Source organism: Castor canadensis, chromosome 11 (assembly GCF_047511655.1).
Source record: "Castor canadensis chromosome 11, mCasCan1.hap1v2, whole genome shotgun sequence".
Lineage (NCBI taxonomy): Eukaryota > Metazoa > Chordata > Mammalia > Rodentia > Castoridae > Castor > Castor canadensis.
In genome coordinates, this window is record NC_133396.1 from 130,296,189 (window position 1) to 130,312,524 (window position 16,336).

Sequence of the window (16,336 nt, forward strand, 5' to 3'; positions counted from 1 at the left end):
TAGAGCCATACTACCCAGCACCCCAAATCCTTGAATCTGCAGACCTTCAAAATCTGAGGGGAGGCTAGCCCTGTCCAGGAAAAAGGCAGACTGTCCAGCATCACTTGTCCTTTCCCTGTCAGGTTATGGGCAGGTTGTAGCCTCCAGACAGGCAGTGAACCCAATGTGTGAGCTGCCCATAGATAGGCATGGAGAGAAATGTCTGCTGGTTCCTCCTCCATCATTTCCAGGTCTTTACTATCATAAAAGCAATCCCTGGTCCTTCCTGCTACTACCATTTTCTTCTGCTCTCTCAAAGGACAGTTACCCTACCAACTTCACAAACCAACTTCCAATCCCATTATGTCTCTTACATTCAGAACTGCTTGAGATAATGTATAATTTTTGATAAGGAGGAAGGCAAGACAGGAGTGGGGTGGGGACCAATTCCCTTTTCAGTGATATCTGGTTCAGCCTGAGGCGAACATCAATTTGCATTCTCTGAACATATGGGAGTCAAGGAGCAAAAGGAGGCCAGAGATGGGGGTGCTGGCCTCCCATTCTGTCCATAAGCAGGTCACAGGATCCAGTGTGGCTGGGAAGGAGGGCACTGGAAGGGTGTTTTGTGTAGAAGATGGTGGGAAAGGAAGAGCCCTCAGCACTGGTACCCTATTCTCTTTGATTTCAGATCCCATCCAAATGGGCTTTTCCTGTGCACTCTCTCAGGATGCCCTGCAACTTCACTTTCTTTGCATGTGAGTTCAATGAATCAAAATGGGTATCAGTTGTAGTCAAAAGTGACTGAAAATCAGAAAAGGAAGGCCAAATCCCAAAATCTCAAGAGTAGCTCAAGACAAATGAAATGGCTTTTTTTTTTTTTTTTGACTTTTACACTAGTCCAGATAATGGAGAGATGACTGTATTTTGCCATGGGGATGGCAGCAACTCCAAATGGCAGCAGGTTTGCTGTCAGACTGGGAGTGGGCAAGAGGCAGAGGCAATTCTAGACTCTTAATGAGGTTTTTCCCATAATGAGACCACAGGAAAGGAGCCAAGCTGGGGTTCAGAGCATCTCTTGCCTCTCAACCTTAAGATGAGCAGTGGTACCTGACTGCCCTCAGGAAGGGGCCTCCACCCAAGCACCTGTGCTCTTGCCCTTGGTGCTCCAGGAAGACAGATGGAAGAAAAAGAGAAGTCCTGCTTTGAAAAGACTGTTCTGCACGTGGTGACTTCTTATGTGGGACAGCACTTGTGAATTGGGGATGGAGACTTTCAGGAGCCCCCAGCACAGGAGTCTGATTTCTAAGCCAGCAGCTGGACTCTTGACAAGGAGCTCCAAGAACTGACAGGAATGGAGGAACAATGACAGCAGGCTGTCCCCAGGCAAAATCTGCATCCCTGGCCACAGAAAAGAGGTGAGAAGTAGAGAATGCCAAGCAGTCTGCAGGAGTGGCCAAGGCCAATGATGGTAGGGAGGGGGGAGCTGGGAGGATTTCCTGAGCACAGCAAAGGGAGAGGGCTGGGAGAATGGGGGTGCACTTTAGAGAGGAGAGGAAAAGGTTGGGAAGAAAGAACCGTGAATGGGCAGATGGTGCATCTCAATCAAATGCAGACCTAAGGCAGCACACACACCGACATGTCTCATTTCTGTGTATGCAGTCTGGGCGGCATCCTGGGGGAGAAGCTTCTTGAAACACAGGCACAGCCTAATGAACAAGTCACCTGGTAGATGCAGATGTGAACAGACAGCACAATAAAGGCAGGTCCTAAGGACACAAAAGAGAGAGAGGGGTACTCAGGAGATGGTAGCCTGGCTGCAGGAGGGAAAAGAGGGAACGAGTGAGCTGACAGCAGGCTGGTGGCAAAGTAGCAAGTTGAAGGCAGCTAGGACTCAGGAGGAAAAGTCCAGGAAAACACAGGACTCTGCAGACAGGCTGGGGTCCCAAGCATCGAGGCTATGACCCCTACCATCATAGGGAGCTCCCTGAGACAAGACCTGTATGTCCCCCATCTGACTTGAGTGCAGGGCTGAGTCTCCTCCATCAGGACAGGGAAATCCTGTGAACCGGCCTAAGTGTCCTACCTGATCCTGGGGTTCCATGAGGACAGGGGATGTCTCCATCCTCTACAATCCCATATGCTGAGGTTGGAGATAATGAAACAACAATACAAAACTATCATGTATTGGGTGCTTTTGAACGTGCTAGGCACTGTGCTCAGTGCATACATGTATTTAATCAACACAGCAATCCGAAAAGGTAGATTCTTTTTGCTAAGGATTGAATCCAGGGCCTTGTATTGCTAAGCTTGAGCTCTGCCTCTGAGCTAGACCCCCACACCCTATAACATAGATATTACTTGACCCATTTAACAGATGAAGAAACTGAAGCTCAGAGAGAGATCAATTGGTCCAGGGTCTCAAAGCTAGTTAATATAGAACAAGGATTTAAACTCAGGTCTGTCTGACCACAGTCTGTACATTTGGTCATTTTATTTTCTCTTCCCTCCCAGAACCCTAGGAATAAAAACATGGCATAGGCTGCTGAAGACAGCTTGAGTTGAGAGGCTGTGAACTTTATAAATGTGATCCAGGGATACAATTTCAGGGGGGAACCCTATCTCTGCAGAATATGGGAAAATGAAGGGAGTCTACCTTCTGCCTAGTCATAGGCTGGGCCCCTCCAACTCAGAAGCAGGGATAGATCCTCTGTGGCAAGTTTCTTCCCATTTGCCATTGGACACCCACCCCCTAAGGCAAGGAAGGGGGCTCTTCTCCCTGCCCAACACCTGGACTCTAGCCTTAGCACAGGCCCATGCTTACAGGGAAATAAGGTGTTAAACTTAAGCCTGCCCACCTGTTCCCCTATGAGAGAAGAGAAGGAGCCAGGATGTCTTGGCCTCATTCCTCTCTAGATGTCCTCCCAGCTGTGTGATCATAGGCCATTGGGATAGACTTCATGCTTCAGCCCTGGGAAGAACCTACAAAGACCACCAGATGGTTTGTTGGCCAATGGAAGGACACACAAGTCCAGGATAAAACCATATAGATCAGTCTCCATCCCTGCCAAGAAATAAGGATGTGGATAGTTTTCACTCTGATCTACACAGGAGCTAGGCCCTGGGCTGAAAGGAGAAATGGGTAATGAACTTAAATCACAAGTGCTGGTTGCCCTTTGACAGTCCTCCATACCTCACAGTCTGACCACCGTTTTCATATTGTTTCTGCTAACTTATTTTCATAACTGTTTAAACAACCATGGGTCTGACATATAACCTTAAAAAGCACTGACAAAACCAATTACTCCCCTTGTGATGGGTCAATCAGAGCCCACATGCCCCTCCCCTGGGTAAATTGGTTGATCTCCTAGACAAGAGCACAGAGCTGTGGACTTCCATGCTCTGCCATGCAGACCAAGGGTAGAAAAAGTCAGCCAGAGGTACAAGAGGAGATGAATCAGATGTGCAGAGCAGAGAGAGAAAGAGAGAGAGAGAGAGAGAGAGAGAGAGAGAGAATGCCAAGTAGGCAAGATGCTCAATAAATTAGCTCCCTTTCTCCTGGAAACTTGGCTGATTCCAGCCTATGAGACAGCTCTGTGTCCTAAAACAAACTCTCCCCTTTGTTTAAATGGCTCCAGAGGACTTCTAAAGGCACAGCTAAGAGGTTGAGCTGAACTGGAACTGGGTCAATAATGGGAGCCAAACTAAATGAAGTCCACTGGGCTTACTGGTCACCACCAGGGTCTGAAGAGCCACAGTGGTTAGGATGAGGAAGGACAAGACAAATACAGTCCTTCAGCGAAGGTGAGGATGGATCATTTATGGTATACCAGATGCTCTGTACTTCCACTTAATCCTCACAATCACCCCTAAATGCTGGGAGTTTAGTCCCAATCAGTAGATGAGCAGTAAGTTCAAAGAGCGCCATGAACAGCAACTAATAAGCATGAGAACATTAGAACCCTCATATGCAGGACTCCAGAGCTGGTGCGCTTCCTATTACCCCAAGCAGTCAGGGACCCAGAGATACATGGGGCTCCAGACCAAGGGCAGATATCAGAGTGCACATCTGTCCCTTATAGCAGATATGCCAGTCCTTATGGACTGCCAGTATGGGTATGCAGCTGGAAAAGTGCATGCAGTGTGAAAGTGTCTCAGCTACAGACCCCACAAAAGGTCTCCAGGCTGGCAGCAGGTACCCAATTAGTTTTAGGGAATGAGAAGTTTCCAGCACCCTGCACCACCAAATTCTTACAGGAGGAGTGGTACCACCCAGTTTAGAACACAGAATCTGGGCATCCATCCAGGAGGATTTTCCAAATTAGCCTGTGGACACAACAAGGCTAGTTTTCTACACAGGTAATGCTGTTTGGCATAGCGGTTAAGGAGGCAGGTACACCTGGAAAGCTGCCTGGGAGTTGTACCCAGGACCTTCCACTTCCTGGCTGTGTGACATAGGGGTTAGTTACCTAACCTCTCAATTTCCTCATTGGCAAAATGGGAGCAAAAAGAGTATCTAATTCTGTTCTGATAATCAAAGGAGTTAGTGCATGTAAAGTGTTTAGAACAGTCCCTGGCATAACACATAATAAATGATAGATATTATAAAAGTCTCGAATCATCCATGAAGCTCACTCCTCTCCCTAAACACAGGATTATGAGAAATGGGGAGTGAGGGAGCAAAGAAAAGGAAAGCAGTGCCCCAAGATGCAGATGGGGCTGACAGCTATCTGCAGCACCATCCAAGAGTCAGCCTCTGCACCAGCCTGTTCCCAAACAGTGTCTCACTCAATCCTCCCAGGTCTGGAAGCTGGGGAGAATCATGCTGTTTTACCAACAAGGAGGCTGAGGCTCAGGCAATTAAGTGACTTATTCAACATGCACAGTTAGCAAGTGACAGAGCCAGGGTGCACAGGCAGAATGGATGAGAGGAAGAGTTTCTCCTAAGACGAAATTCCAGGCCCCACTCTTCCTGACCTTCCACTTTAGCCAGACACCTTGGCCCTCTTCCTTCATGTCCGCCTGGGAAGCTTCCTCTTGAGAGCCCTCCCGTAGTTCCTGGGCCCTACCCTGTCTAGCATTAGCCACAACTGTGTAGAAATTCCCTGTATAGGAATCTGCTCCCCACATTTGGCAGTGAGCGTCTTGAGAGGCAAGGCTCCTGGTAAAGAGTTGACACCAAGGAATATTTGCAGAGGGCAAGAGGAAACTGATTCTTTTTTTATTTTTTATTCTTGGCAGTATGGGGGCTTGAACTCAGGACCTCATGCTTGCTAGGCAGGCGCTCTACCACTTGAGCCACTCCATCAACCCTTTTTTGTATCGGGTATTTTCAAGATAGGGTCTTGCAAACTCTTTGCCTGGATAGGCTTCGAACCACAATCCTCCTGATCTCTGCCTCCTGACTAGGAAGGATTATAGGCGTGAGCCCCTGGCACCCGGCAGAAACTGATTCTTATAGACCTGGACTCAACTGTCGCAAGACTGGCTGAGTCAAAGTTCTAGAACACGGAGAGGGCAAGGAGAGCAGAGAGTTGCTACTTGTCATGCAAGGGGCAGTAGAGTCTGCTGGCAAAATGTAGTGGGCTGAATCAGGCCTTACTTGAATCTTAACTTCACCATGAATTTGCCACTTGCCTTTGGGCAAATTGTTGGCATTCCTTAGGCCCCCTAAGTTCTCTCAAATCTAAATTTTGTGTAATTGTGGGTTACCAGTCAACAGCAAAGCACCAGTACAGCCATCCTGGTAGCTGAATAACATAGAACACTCCTTTACAGTAGAAAACTAAAGTACTTCTTTGAGCCCTCCTTTGTCCCCCTTTCCCCCCAGGCCACCTGTACTCTTGCTCTGGGATGCCCCTTCCCCCAGTCCAGCAACCACCTGGCATAACAGAAGGGCCCCTCTCCCCTCTCCTTCAGCTCTGCAACTTGTCAGGGTTATTAAGTATTTTGCATATAACCCTTTAATAGTATTTCATGGTGAAGACAAGATGGGTTTATACAAACAAAGCACTTAGCACAGCTGGCAAACAGTGAGTGCTCAATAAATGTCAGTCACTGTTGTTGGTGATCTCCAGTGACTCTGACACATCTGAGTGTTAAGTGGTCCCTGAGGCCTCAGGGCCTCAGGATGAAGGTATGACCTATCTGCAGACAGCACAGCCTCCATTAGAGTCTTGGGGTTCAATACTTTTTCCAAGGAGTACAATGTCTGCAGCCAGACTCTTGGTGGCCATGAACCTACAGGCTAGGCTGAGGCACCTCAGAAAGGTCTGGGAAATTTGCTTAGAGACTTGGCCCTGGTGCTCCTGGAAGCCCAACTGATCCCTTTTTGGTGACAACAGGAGCAGAAGCAGCTCTCCGCACTGCCTGCTGAGCAGCACTCACACTCCACTGCCATGGAGACTGGGCCCTGCCCCTGTGGCTAGAGGGCCACCTTGTGGCTGCTTCCATCCACCAAGGCAGGGGGAGCAGCAGCACTGGCCACCTGCCTCTCTATCTGATGGCCATTGCTGCCTTCCCTGTAGCTGTCACTGCCTTCTCCCTATTGTGGCAACAGGGACAGGATGACAGGAAGGCCATGCCTAGATGTTATGTCATCATCAAGGACCCGTGGAAGCATTATAGCTCCTATCCTTGTAGCAACCCTGAACTCTAAGACAACACCTCCTGGAGACACCTAGACTCTAGGGCAAAAATCAAATCCTCTATGACAAATCACCCTGGATCCTGTAACAATGGAATCCCATGGCAATGCCCAAACATAGCAACCGGAACCGCCTGGGGGCGTCCCAAAGGAGCAGTGAATATGAAGGCAGATTGCAGGTGGCTCAATGGTGGAGTGCTTGCCTAGAATGCACGAATTCCTGTGTTCAATCCCCAGCATTGCCAAAAAAAAAAGGGTAAAGGCTTGAGCCCAGGGTAGAGGCACCCTTATTCCCTGTGGGCCCTCCTACCCCAGGGCAGCCTGCACCCTTCACTCTCTGAAGGACCATCTACTCTGAGACTCCAAGCCAGCCAGCCCCAATCTTGTCCTATCTTTATTCAAACAAAGCTGGGTTACTGGAATGCCTTCTCCCATTATGCCGAGAGTTTGACTCCTTTAAATAGCTCCCAAACTTCCTGCTGCCTTCAGGAAGGATTCCTGGACTGAACAAGTATCTTAGGAGCTGAAATGTGGTCGTCATTCTACTTATGTCTGCTTCAAAAGTGCATGTGATTGAAAAACTCCACTGTCTAGTTTCAAACTGCTTAATGTCTGGGCTCTGCTGTATGTCGCCTGGTTTATCCTTTGTGGATTTGCCTTCAGCAGGGCCACAGCCCTGGAGAACCAATCTCTGGTCAGAGCAGAGCATTGCTCCTCAGGCAAGGGACCTAATCAGAGCTGCTGCTACTCAAAGGGACAACCTCTGAACACACAGGCTCCTCTCCTTGGGTGTCTCCCATACCCACACTGCAGAAGCTATAGAACAATCTTCCTTCCAGCAAAAAAGATGGAGAACTGATAGTCACAGTCAGTGACCTCTCCCAGGAGGGAAGAGACACAGAACTGTTTGGGGGATCCTTTGGGGTGAACCTCTATTGCTCTCTCCATTTAAGTGTCTGTCCAGAACCTACAGCCAAGTCAGCATACTCATTCCTATCAGTCTTCATGTCTCCCCAACCTGTTTCATCTCCATTTTGGTCTCCTTTCCCACTTTTCCTCCAGTCAGACAGGACCCCACCATCACGCCCCACACTTACCTCCTCCCTTCCTTTATGAGTCCCTTGTGTCTCTGCTGCCAGAATCCCACCCTCCTTTCAAAACTACATCAATCCTATAGAGCATCCCCTTCTTACCCTCTCCCCTCCCCAAGGATTCTAGCTCCAGGTGGCCTCGCCCTCCTCCTTGACCTTTCTCACTTTTTCACAACACTGGCCACATTCTGTCTTGTACTAGAATGAGCACGGATGTACTTTCTCTCCTCATCTAGTCTGTAAGCTAGCAAGCAAGCTCAAACCCTCAATAAAAGCTCAATAAAAGTGTGGTTTGCCCACACTTCATAAGGTGCTCCAAATTAAATGGAATCAATGTTTGGGGGAGGCTTGCGGCCCCAGGAAGTAGTACATCCCAGGGGTTAAATTCCCCTGTTGCTCATTTGTTTTACTGCCTTTGGGCAGGTACTGAAAACAGTGCCTCAGTTTCCTCATTTGTAAATACCAGGATCATGGGATTATTCTGAGCATTAAGTAACTTCTGATACAAAAGGAATAAGAACAATGTGCTCAGACATCAAATGATTGATAAATGTTATTATTAGATTTTTGGAGTTTTTTTCCCTGCCTGGGAAGAGTCAGATACCACTGTCCTAGGAGGTAGCTCCTCAGAGTAGGGTTGTTGGTCTCCTAGGTCCTGTGGCACCTTAGGGACTCTGAAGAGAGAAGGCAGGGTTTTCTGGATGCCTGGCTGTCAGCTTTCCCAAAGGGGAAGAGCCTGTTTAATGGGTCACCAAGGGCAAAGCGGCCTGTATCTTAAGAGTCTGAGAAGTAAGCAGCACTTATAGTGCTTTTCTGGGAAAGAAGCCAGGAGTCTGGACCTTGCAGTTTCTGCCTGGGGGTCTGGTTGGGGAAAGTTGTTCCACCATGGTCATATTTCAGATACTTCTAAGTTGGTCAGGCTCTTTTGCGTATATACACACGCACACACACAGGTATAAATGCACCTTAGTGAGTGCATATGTGCTAGAAGTGAGTGAGGTGCAAGTATTATATGTGCTGATCCATGTAAACACATACCATCTACTGTACATCCTGTGTTCACACCCTGACACCCAACCTAAACCAAGTTCTAGGAGTGGATGCTACATGTGCATCCACTATTAACCTAATACTGCTCCTCCCATCACACTTGCCTCAATCTTGCTCTGAGCTTTTGCTGTCTTACTACTCAGCCCGAGGCTACCATTTACAACCCTGGCTCTCCTTGCCTAGAGCTTATGACAGCCAATCTCCTAGACCAAACTACACCCAACAGCAATAGTCAAACAGATAACCTTCAGGAGAACGCTGGGACTCCACAGGGACGGGCAGTGGGAGTATTCACAACATACTAGGGCTTGGATCTTCCCTTGTTCTTGGTTTCCACATCCCCAAGCCACAGGAGTAGCACCCTGAGAAGCCTAGAGCAAGAGCTGCCACCCAGAAATTAGAAGACTTTGCGGAGAAACCGCCCACTCTGGTGGCCCTGAAATGTATCATCGAGATGTCTAAAATAGATTCTAGAATGGCTCAGGCCAAGGCCCAGCCCCTGCTGAGCCCTGGCTGCCTTGCTGAGGTTTGGCTGGAGCCGTGTCAAACTCGAGATGTACAGCAGTGCTGACAACAGAGTCTGGAACGTGCTGGAGCCAAAGCTCTCGGGTGAGCCTATAACCTGCAAAAGGGCTGTGCTCCACCCTCTTGACTCCCCATCTTAGCACCAGATCCAGATGAGGATTCTAGACTCTCAGCAGGTCCTCACTCTCCTCTAATGGGAGCTTCCCACTTTTGCAGTTTACACCTCCATAAGCTATGGACAAAAAAAAAAAAAAATCTGGGAGAAAGAGGTTTATAATAAAGATGCCAAGGCCCCCAGTAAACCCAACTTATCCCAGGCACACACTGCTGTGTCCACGCCAGACAGCCATGCCAGACACACCGCTGGCACAGTTCTATTCCTGCATTAGCCTTCAGTGGGGAGGTATAAATAGTTCCTGGGGCATCTTCCCAGTCGGTACCCTGTTCTCTGCTGGTCAGAAGAAGGCAGAGACCTGGGCTCACTGGATGAAGTAGAACTGAACCCAGGAGGCTCTGATGTCCTGCTCCAGGAGAAGCAGTGTGAGGGAAGGTGTGGGAGGTGGTGTCTGCCTGGAGACAGTCAAGGGGCCTACAAGGGAGCCCTGCCCATGCAGGGCAGTGAGCTGGGTCTGGCTGCCTGGCCCTTCCTGTCAAGAGAGAGAAGGCTGCAGGCTCCCAGGACATCAAAGGCATCTGGGTAATCTAAACAGAGTGTGGGGGGAGGTCAGCCAGCACAAATTAAAAACAGGTGGCATCCATTTCCCCTCTGCTGGCTGGCTAGCACAGGGATCCAGGCAGAGAGAGATGGCTGCGAGTACAGCTTCTGGGTTAGGACAGGAGAGAATGCAGCCAGGTGCTATGAGTCCCCAGCAGAGTGTCACCCCAAGATGCAGATATTATGAGGAGGGCAGAATATGATCCAGGTGAGGAGCTGGACTCCACTAGGCCTGGCAACCAGGTGAACAAGTTAGGCTTCTCCCCCATCAGGTCTTATTTTGTTTTGTTTTTTAAAAAATGACAAATGTAAGAAAAATGAAAGGCAAGGGCAAAAGGAGAGAAGATGGATGGAGTTTGATAGGTTTGATAGGTGTCTGATCTCAAATGTAAGAAATCTGTGAAAGGCAAGCTAGCTTCATCTGTAAATATCTGTAGAGCAAATATGGACCATGGGTGGAAATTCTCAACAGATAGAATCTTGGCTCAACTAAAAAAAAGATCTTTCCAATAATGAATGCTTTCCAGGGAAATAAGGTAGTGAGCCCTCTGTTATGAGGAGTGTGTAAACAGCACACCCACCTGTGATGCCGCAGAGGGATTAATTTCAGCTCTAAGTGGGTGGCTCAACCAGACAATTTCCATGCTTTGGTCCTATGAAATCCCAGAGGGTGAGGGAGGAGTGCGCTGCAGAAAGGAGGGGACTTCATCTCTCTGGCTGTCCCAGGAGACATAGCAGCACACTGCAAAGGTGGCTCAGCAGGCTGCTGAGTGGTAGGTTTGGACCCTGGCGGCCCTGTGCAGCCTGGTCAGTGCAGCACCAATTCTGCCGGAGCTCCATGAGTAACTGCCTCGTCGGCCCCTGGGTCAGCGGCTGCAAAGGGTGGGCATGTGTGTGGAGGGAGGGCACAGCAGGGAAGGAAGGGTAAGACTGGCAGTTAGCAGAAGGGACCATCCGGTGTTGGCAGCCTGGGGTAGAGGGCAGGCCCAAAGCAAATTGGGCAGAAGACAGGTGGAATAAGAGGGAAGGATCAGGAAACACCCAGGGTGCCAGGTGACTTGGTTCCATTCATTTCAGGTGTAGAAGGGGCCTGTGGCCTGGGCTTTGAGCCACCAGTGATGGAAAGGGTATCTCCCCGTGTCTGTTTATGCTTTAGGGATGCAGAGGTGCTCTGGGCATGTCTGCTGTCTATACCTTCTCCTCAGAGTGGAGGGCCTGCCCCTAAGACCTACTCATCCATCCACGTGTCACTCTCAAAGGCAGAACTCAGGCTATCTTATGAGGAGATCAGTTTGACTGCAGCTATCCAAACAAAGCAAGGGTCGGAGCAAAGGAACAGGACTCCCTTGCCCATTCTTTGAGTAAGGACCCAAGTCTGGTCTTGAACATGGCAGAGAAAGAAATCTCCCCAGAGCTAACCCTGAAGAGGGCAGGGGGCCTCAGATTCTAAGGTTCTGTGGCGGTTTTTGCTCCACACAATACACACTCACCTGCAGGCCCTGCACCTTATCAGAGCTCCCTTCAGCCACCTCCAGCCCCACTGCAACTGCTCAGGGGAGGCAGATGTGAGCTTCCTCCATTCTCTCCTGCTCAACCCTGGGAAGCCCCTGAAAGTGCCAACAGGGCTCTGGATGGAACCACTGGTGCTGGGGTTCTGTGTGACCTTGCACACATACCTGTCTGCTCTTCTATCCACTCTGTCCCCAAAGCACTGAATAATAGAGCGAAAAGTGACAGTGAAGACATTCATTCCCCCTCTACTCAAAGCATCCCATACATAGCACATTTCTGAAGTGGCTCCCTTCCCAGCCTCCCCGAAGTCTTACAGCAACCCAGTGGCTTAGCAGTGGATAGCCTCTTGCCTTTCTTCCTCATTTCTATTTGGCCAGTGCTTCTGAGGGCCTAACTTCTCTATGGGTGCCAGACACCTTCTGTGAAGAAGTGAAACTAGGGACTTTAAATTCCTGGGATCTTTTGCACACTGACTTTGGGCTGTCTTAACTGCTCCATTTTGTCCCCTTTCCTTGGAAGGTTGAAGCGGGGAGAAGCTGAATGTTTGGGGGAGTCAAAAAAAACTTGACTTCACTTGAAATCTTTAGGCCCAGGGCCAGTGAGGAGGAGGTATGGCTTGGGGTGTTATTGCAGTAGTTGACTGGCCTGCATAAATATAAGCTCTCTTTAAGCCACTGGGGACATTTTCAAGGTCTAATGGTCACATCCATCATTTCAGGATAAGGATGAGCTATGGGAGGGTCTCTTCCACTCACAATTGGGGAAACTGAGCCTCACAGGAAGACCCAACGCTTAGAACTTCTGGACAGGGACTCAAGAACAAAGCTTCCTGCTCAGACCCAGACCTGGGGCACATGGCCTTCCTCCAGGAACCAAACTGCCCCATGTGGACTATCAGGCTAGGATCCCAAAGTGTCTCATTCCTAGAATTGGCATATTTCCCCTGGGACCCACCCCCTCAGTCTTCTAAGTTTTTAGGGTCTCTACTGGGACCCTGGTTACTTGGCATCTTCCAAGGTGAGGAAAGGACAAGGAGTCTGCCTAGACCATCTGGGCCCCAGCTGATTTCTGGGAAGGGGATGATCAGGTTTCACTTCTTCCCCTTTATTCCCTAAAGGCTCTCTTTTGGGGCTGCCTTACCTCCCCCTCCCCCACCCTCCACCTTAGAAATTGGGTCTTGACAGCTTCTTGGATCTGAGATGGTACGAGGGAGTGAGTATAATCAGACATGTGTCTTTAGCCACTGTCCTGACACATCAAGTCAGATTTCTTCTCCCCAGAGGCTACTCTCTTCTCCACCAAGGGCCCTTCCTGAACCCTGGGAGGCTGATGTACTCAACTGTCCTTTTCACCCCAACCCATTCAGTCCACTTTTCACCCCACCTTCACACAGGAGAAAAGGTTGGCCTTGGAGTCACCAGCTGCCCCAATCACCTGATTCCAGGCACTGGTTCCTAGGGCCTGGATGACACCTGACCTTGATCCTCTCAGCTGGAGATAGCCCAGAAATCTTGGCAGACTTCCCACCCCTCCCCCACATGAGAGTGAAGCCCCTTGACTCTCTGTGGGTTCATTAGGGCAGCTCTGGTGGCTCAGGCCCAGCAGCTCTGGCCTTGGCCAGGCCCCTCTCTGTCTGCCACCTCAACCCCCTCAATCAGGTGTCCTAAGAAGAGCTATCCTGAGAATTCAGAAGTGCAGTCTTCCTGCCACTGTCAACTCAGAGGTGACAGGCCCTCACCCTTTTGACTCTGCATTTCCCCAGTGAGGAAGTGGAAGAGGTGCTCCCACTTTACCCCATGGTTGCCGAGAGGTTTCATGGAAGTGTGCTTGAAGAAATGACAAGTGCCAAGCAGAAATAAGGCACCACAGCTCAGCTTCTTCCCCTCTTCCTCATCCCCAGCCCCAGCCAGCTCTAGGACTACCTGTCAGGGTTTCTGTGGTGACCCCTAAGCAACTAAGAGACCTTTGATTGATGGCTAGATCCTGAGGCAACGGGAGGACTGAGAAGACCAGAACAGCTAAGTCACCTCAAAGAGGGGAAGCCTTGACCTTGAAAACAGGTCTGTGCCCTCTGTTTGGTACCCCACACTCTCTTTCCCTGCCCAAGGTCCCTTTCTCTCTCACCATCCTCAGTACCTCAGAAAACGTTCATCCTCAGTCAGTCTCAGTCATGGTATGATGACCACCTCCTCAAAGGAGCCTGAAGCAGGTCTCCCCTTCCCAGTCTCTCTGCAGCACAGACCAGGTCCAATTTCTCCATAGACCTCCTCTGTGACTGCAATTACTGCATTTATTTTTCCCTGACTGCCTGTCTTACCTCATTGGGCTGCAAGATCCTTGAGTGGTAGGGCCTCTGACAGGCTCAACAGGCAGGGAGCACAGGGTGGCCCGCTCCCTTTGAAGGGTGAGGCTGCCCTGTCACTTCGGCACACCCCTCCCCCATCCCTGCTTTTCCCTGCTGAGGCCGGCTTTCAGGAGGGGCTCTCTTGGGACAAGGTTGCTTCACCCCTTTTGCCCTTGTCCAGCCCCCTAATTGCCTCTGCTAAACCCATTTGCGGCCTCCTATGTAAAGATGGGTTCTCAGATGGGCCCAATCCTTGCGCCTGCTTTCCGTCCCAGGAAGACTGTAGCGATCCAACCGTTCTCCTTCAGCTAGGCATTCTCCAGGAGCATTGGGGCGAGCTCGCCCATCCATCTCCACTCCTCTCCTCCATGGGTCACCGGACCGCTGCCCATCACTCGGCCCCGCCCCTTCCCAGCCCCCAGCAGGGCTGGCAGCCTGCAGGATACCGGGGAAACTCGGGTCCCTTGGCGCGGTGCCTGAGGACGCACATCCTAGCCACCGCAACAAGTACCGCAGCCACGGCTGCTCGCCAGGGCTCCAGGCCTCAACGCCGTCCTCCCATGGCCACAGCACGGCCCGTGAGAGCTCCGAGGTACGGCAGCCTGTGTCCAGCACATCTTCGATTTATCCCCCTCTGAGGGCACAGAGCTCTAAGAGAAAGCAAGCACGGTTCCCGGCCCGCTCTGGGTTTTTTTTTTTTTTGCTTGGACCGTTCAGGCTTGGAGAACAATGGAGCAGCTCTCTCCGCTTCCTCAGCTCGAGCTAGCTTTGTTCCTCCCTTCCCGCCTGCTTGGCTTCTATTAGCCAAAGGGCAAAGGCTTCGCTGTCAAACAGGAGTCTCGGCGCAAAAGCCCAGACCTTTCCCTAAAAGACCTGGTTGGGGGGGAGGGGAGTTGGGACACAGCCTGAGCTGAGGAATAGGACCGCATCCAGATGCGCGCAGCTGGCTGCCCGCCCGCCCCTTGGCCTCAGACGCTTCTTGCCAGATCCCCCACACCCGGGAAATCCGACTTGCGCTCCCACCCGGGAACCACAGAGGAAGTGGAGCCTCAGCTCTGCTCCAGAGCCAACTGGCCCTCACAACTGCTCTCCCCACATCTGTCTTCTGGATCTAGGTTCTCACCGGCACGGCCCTAGCAATGCTGGATGCTGTCTTGTCCAGCGCAGACCACTCCACAGCTGAGGTCTCCACCAACCCCACATTTTGCCATATTATGACTCTGGACTTTAAAATTCGAGAGAGCCAATGGCTCTCTTTTTGAGAACCGAAGTCCCCCTCCTCATTGCCCAGCCTCACCTCAGGCAGGCCAGAGCTGAGCCAGGGCTCCCACCCAGTAACATCTTTAAAACACACTTTAGCCAGGCAAATCTGGAGATAGGCCAGCTCTGCACATCTGGGCGCAATGCCCCTCCTAACCTGACGGGTGATCAGGAGAGCCCTACAGAGAGGGGGGAGGGGAAGAAACATCGCTTACCCCCACCTCTCCCTGCAGCTGGCCAAGAGAAAGCCAGGGGCGGGGTGGGGCGGGGCGGCAGGACTTACCCAGCATCTGGCTGAAGAGCAGCTGCTCCAGGTCCCCCAGCACGGTTACCACAAGCTCTGGGTCCACCTTGAGGAAGGCGCGCTCCTCCTGGCCCTTTGCGGAGGGCACAGGCCCGGAGCCCTTTTGCGCCTTGGCCTTGCTAGAAAGCAGCTCATCATCCGATTTGCCGTCGTCGCTCACCGCCGCCTCAGGAGCCTTGCTTAGAGGTTTGACCTCTGCATAGGGTCCGCGCGGGATCCGGCTTGGTTTTCCCAGGCTGGGCGCTAGCGGAGCCAGGGGGGTCTTAGTGCCACCCGCTGGGCCACCCTTGGCCTGGAAAAGCGAGTGTTCTGACTTGGACAGTGTCTTGGACATCAGCGGAGCCTCGCGGCCCTTGGACCCCATCTTGCCCAAACCCTTGGGTGCCTTGGCCATATCATCGCTCCACTCGGGCTCATAGAGCTGCAGCTTTTTCTCGGAGTCCGTAAGAAATGAGAGGTTGGTGAGCGACTTCTGTTTGCGGAGGTTGGAGGCGGGTGGGCCGCTGGGGACACGGCTGTCCACGCTGCCGGACTTGAAGACCTTCAGTTCAGCCGCGCTGGCCTTGGCCATACCGCCTCCACTGCCCGGCGCCTTGGCGCGCTTGGGCAGCATGCCTCTGCCTTCCGCCGCTGCAGCCTTCCTGCTGGCTCCCCGTGGCTCGTCCGCGCCCTCGTCGCCGCCGCTGCCGCTCAGCTCCACCTCGGGCTGCACGCTCTTGACGCTGCTGCCCAGCATTCTGCCCGCGAGGAGCGCATGGACGATCCGCGCGTCTGCAGGCACTGGGCGGGGGAGGAGGGGGCGGGAGGGCCGGGAGGAGGAGGCGGCAGAGAAGGAGGGGGAGAGAAAGGACGGAAGAAACCGAGGAAGAAGGGGAGAGGAAGGGGGAGGGAGCAAGGCGGGGAGAGGCAAGCA

General features: G+C 51.5%; 1 protein-coding gene across 4 annotated transcripts in view; it reads right to left on the bottom strand.

The window, feature by feature from the left end:
- The window catches only part of Nav1 (neuron navigator 1), a 240,125-nt gene that overhangs the window by 133,406 nt on the left and 90,383 nt on the right, over positions 1-16,336 (bottom strand). For all 4 annotated transcript variants that reach the window (XM_074048655.1, XM_074048654.1, XM_074048653.1 and 1 more), the window contains exon 4: positions 15,403-16,203. In XM_074048655.1, the coding sequence (XP_073904756.1) occupies positions 15,403-16,203 (801 nt within the window). The remainder of the gene's footprint in view (positions 1-15,402; positions 16,204-16,336) is intronic.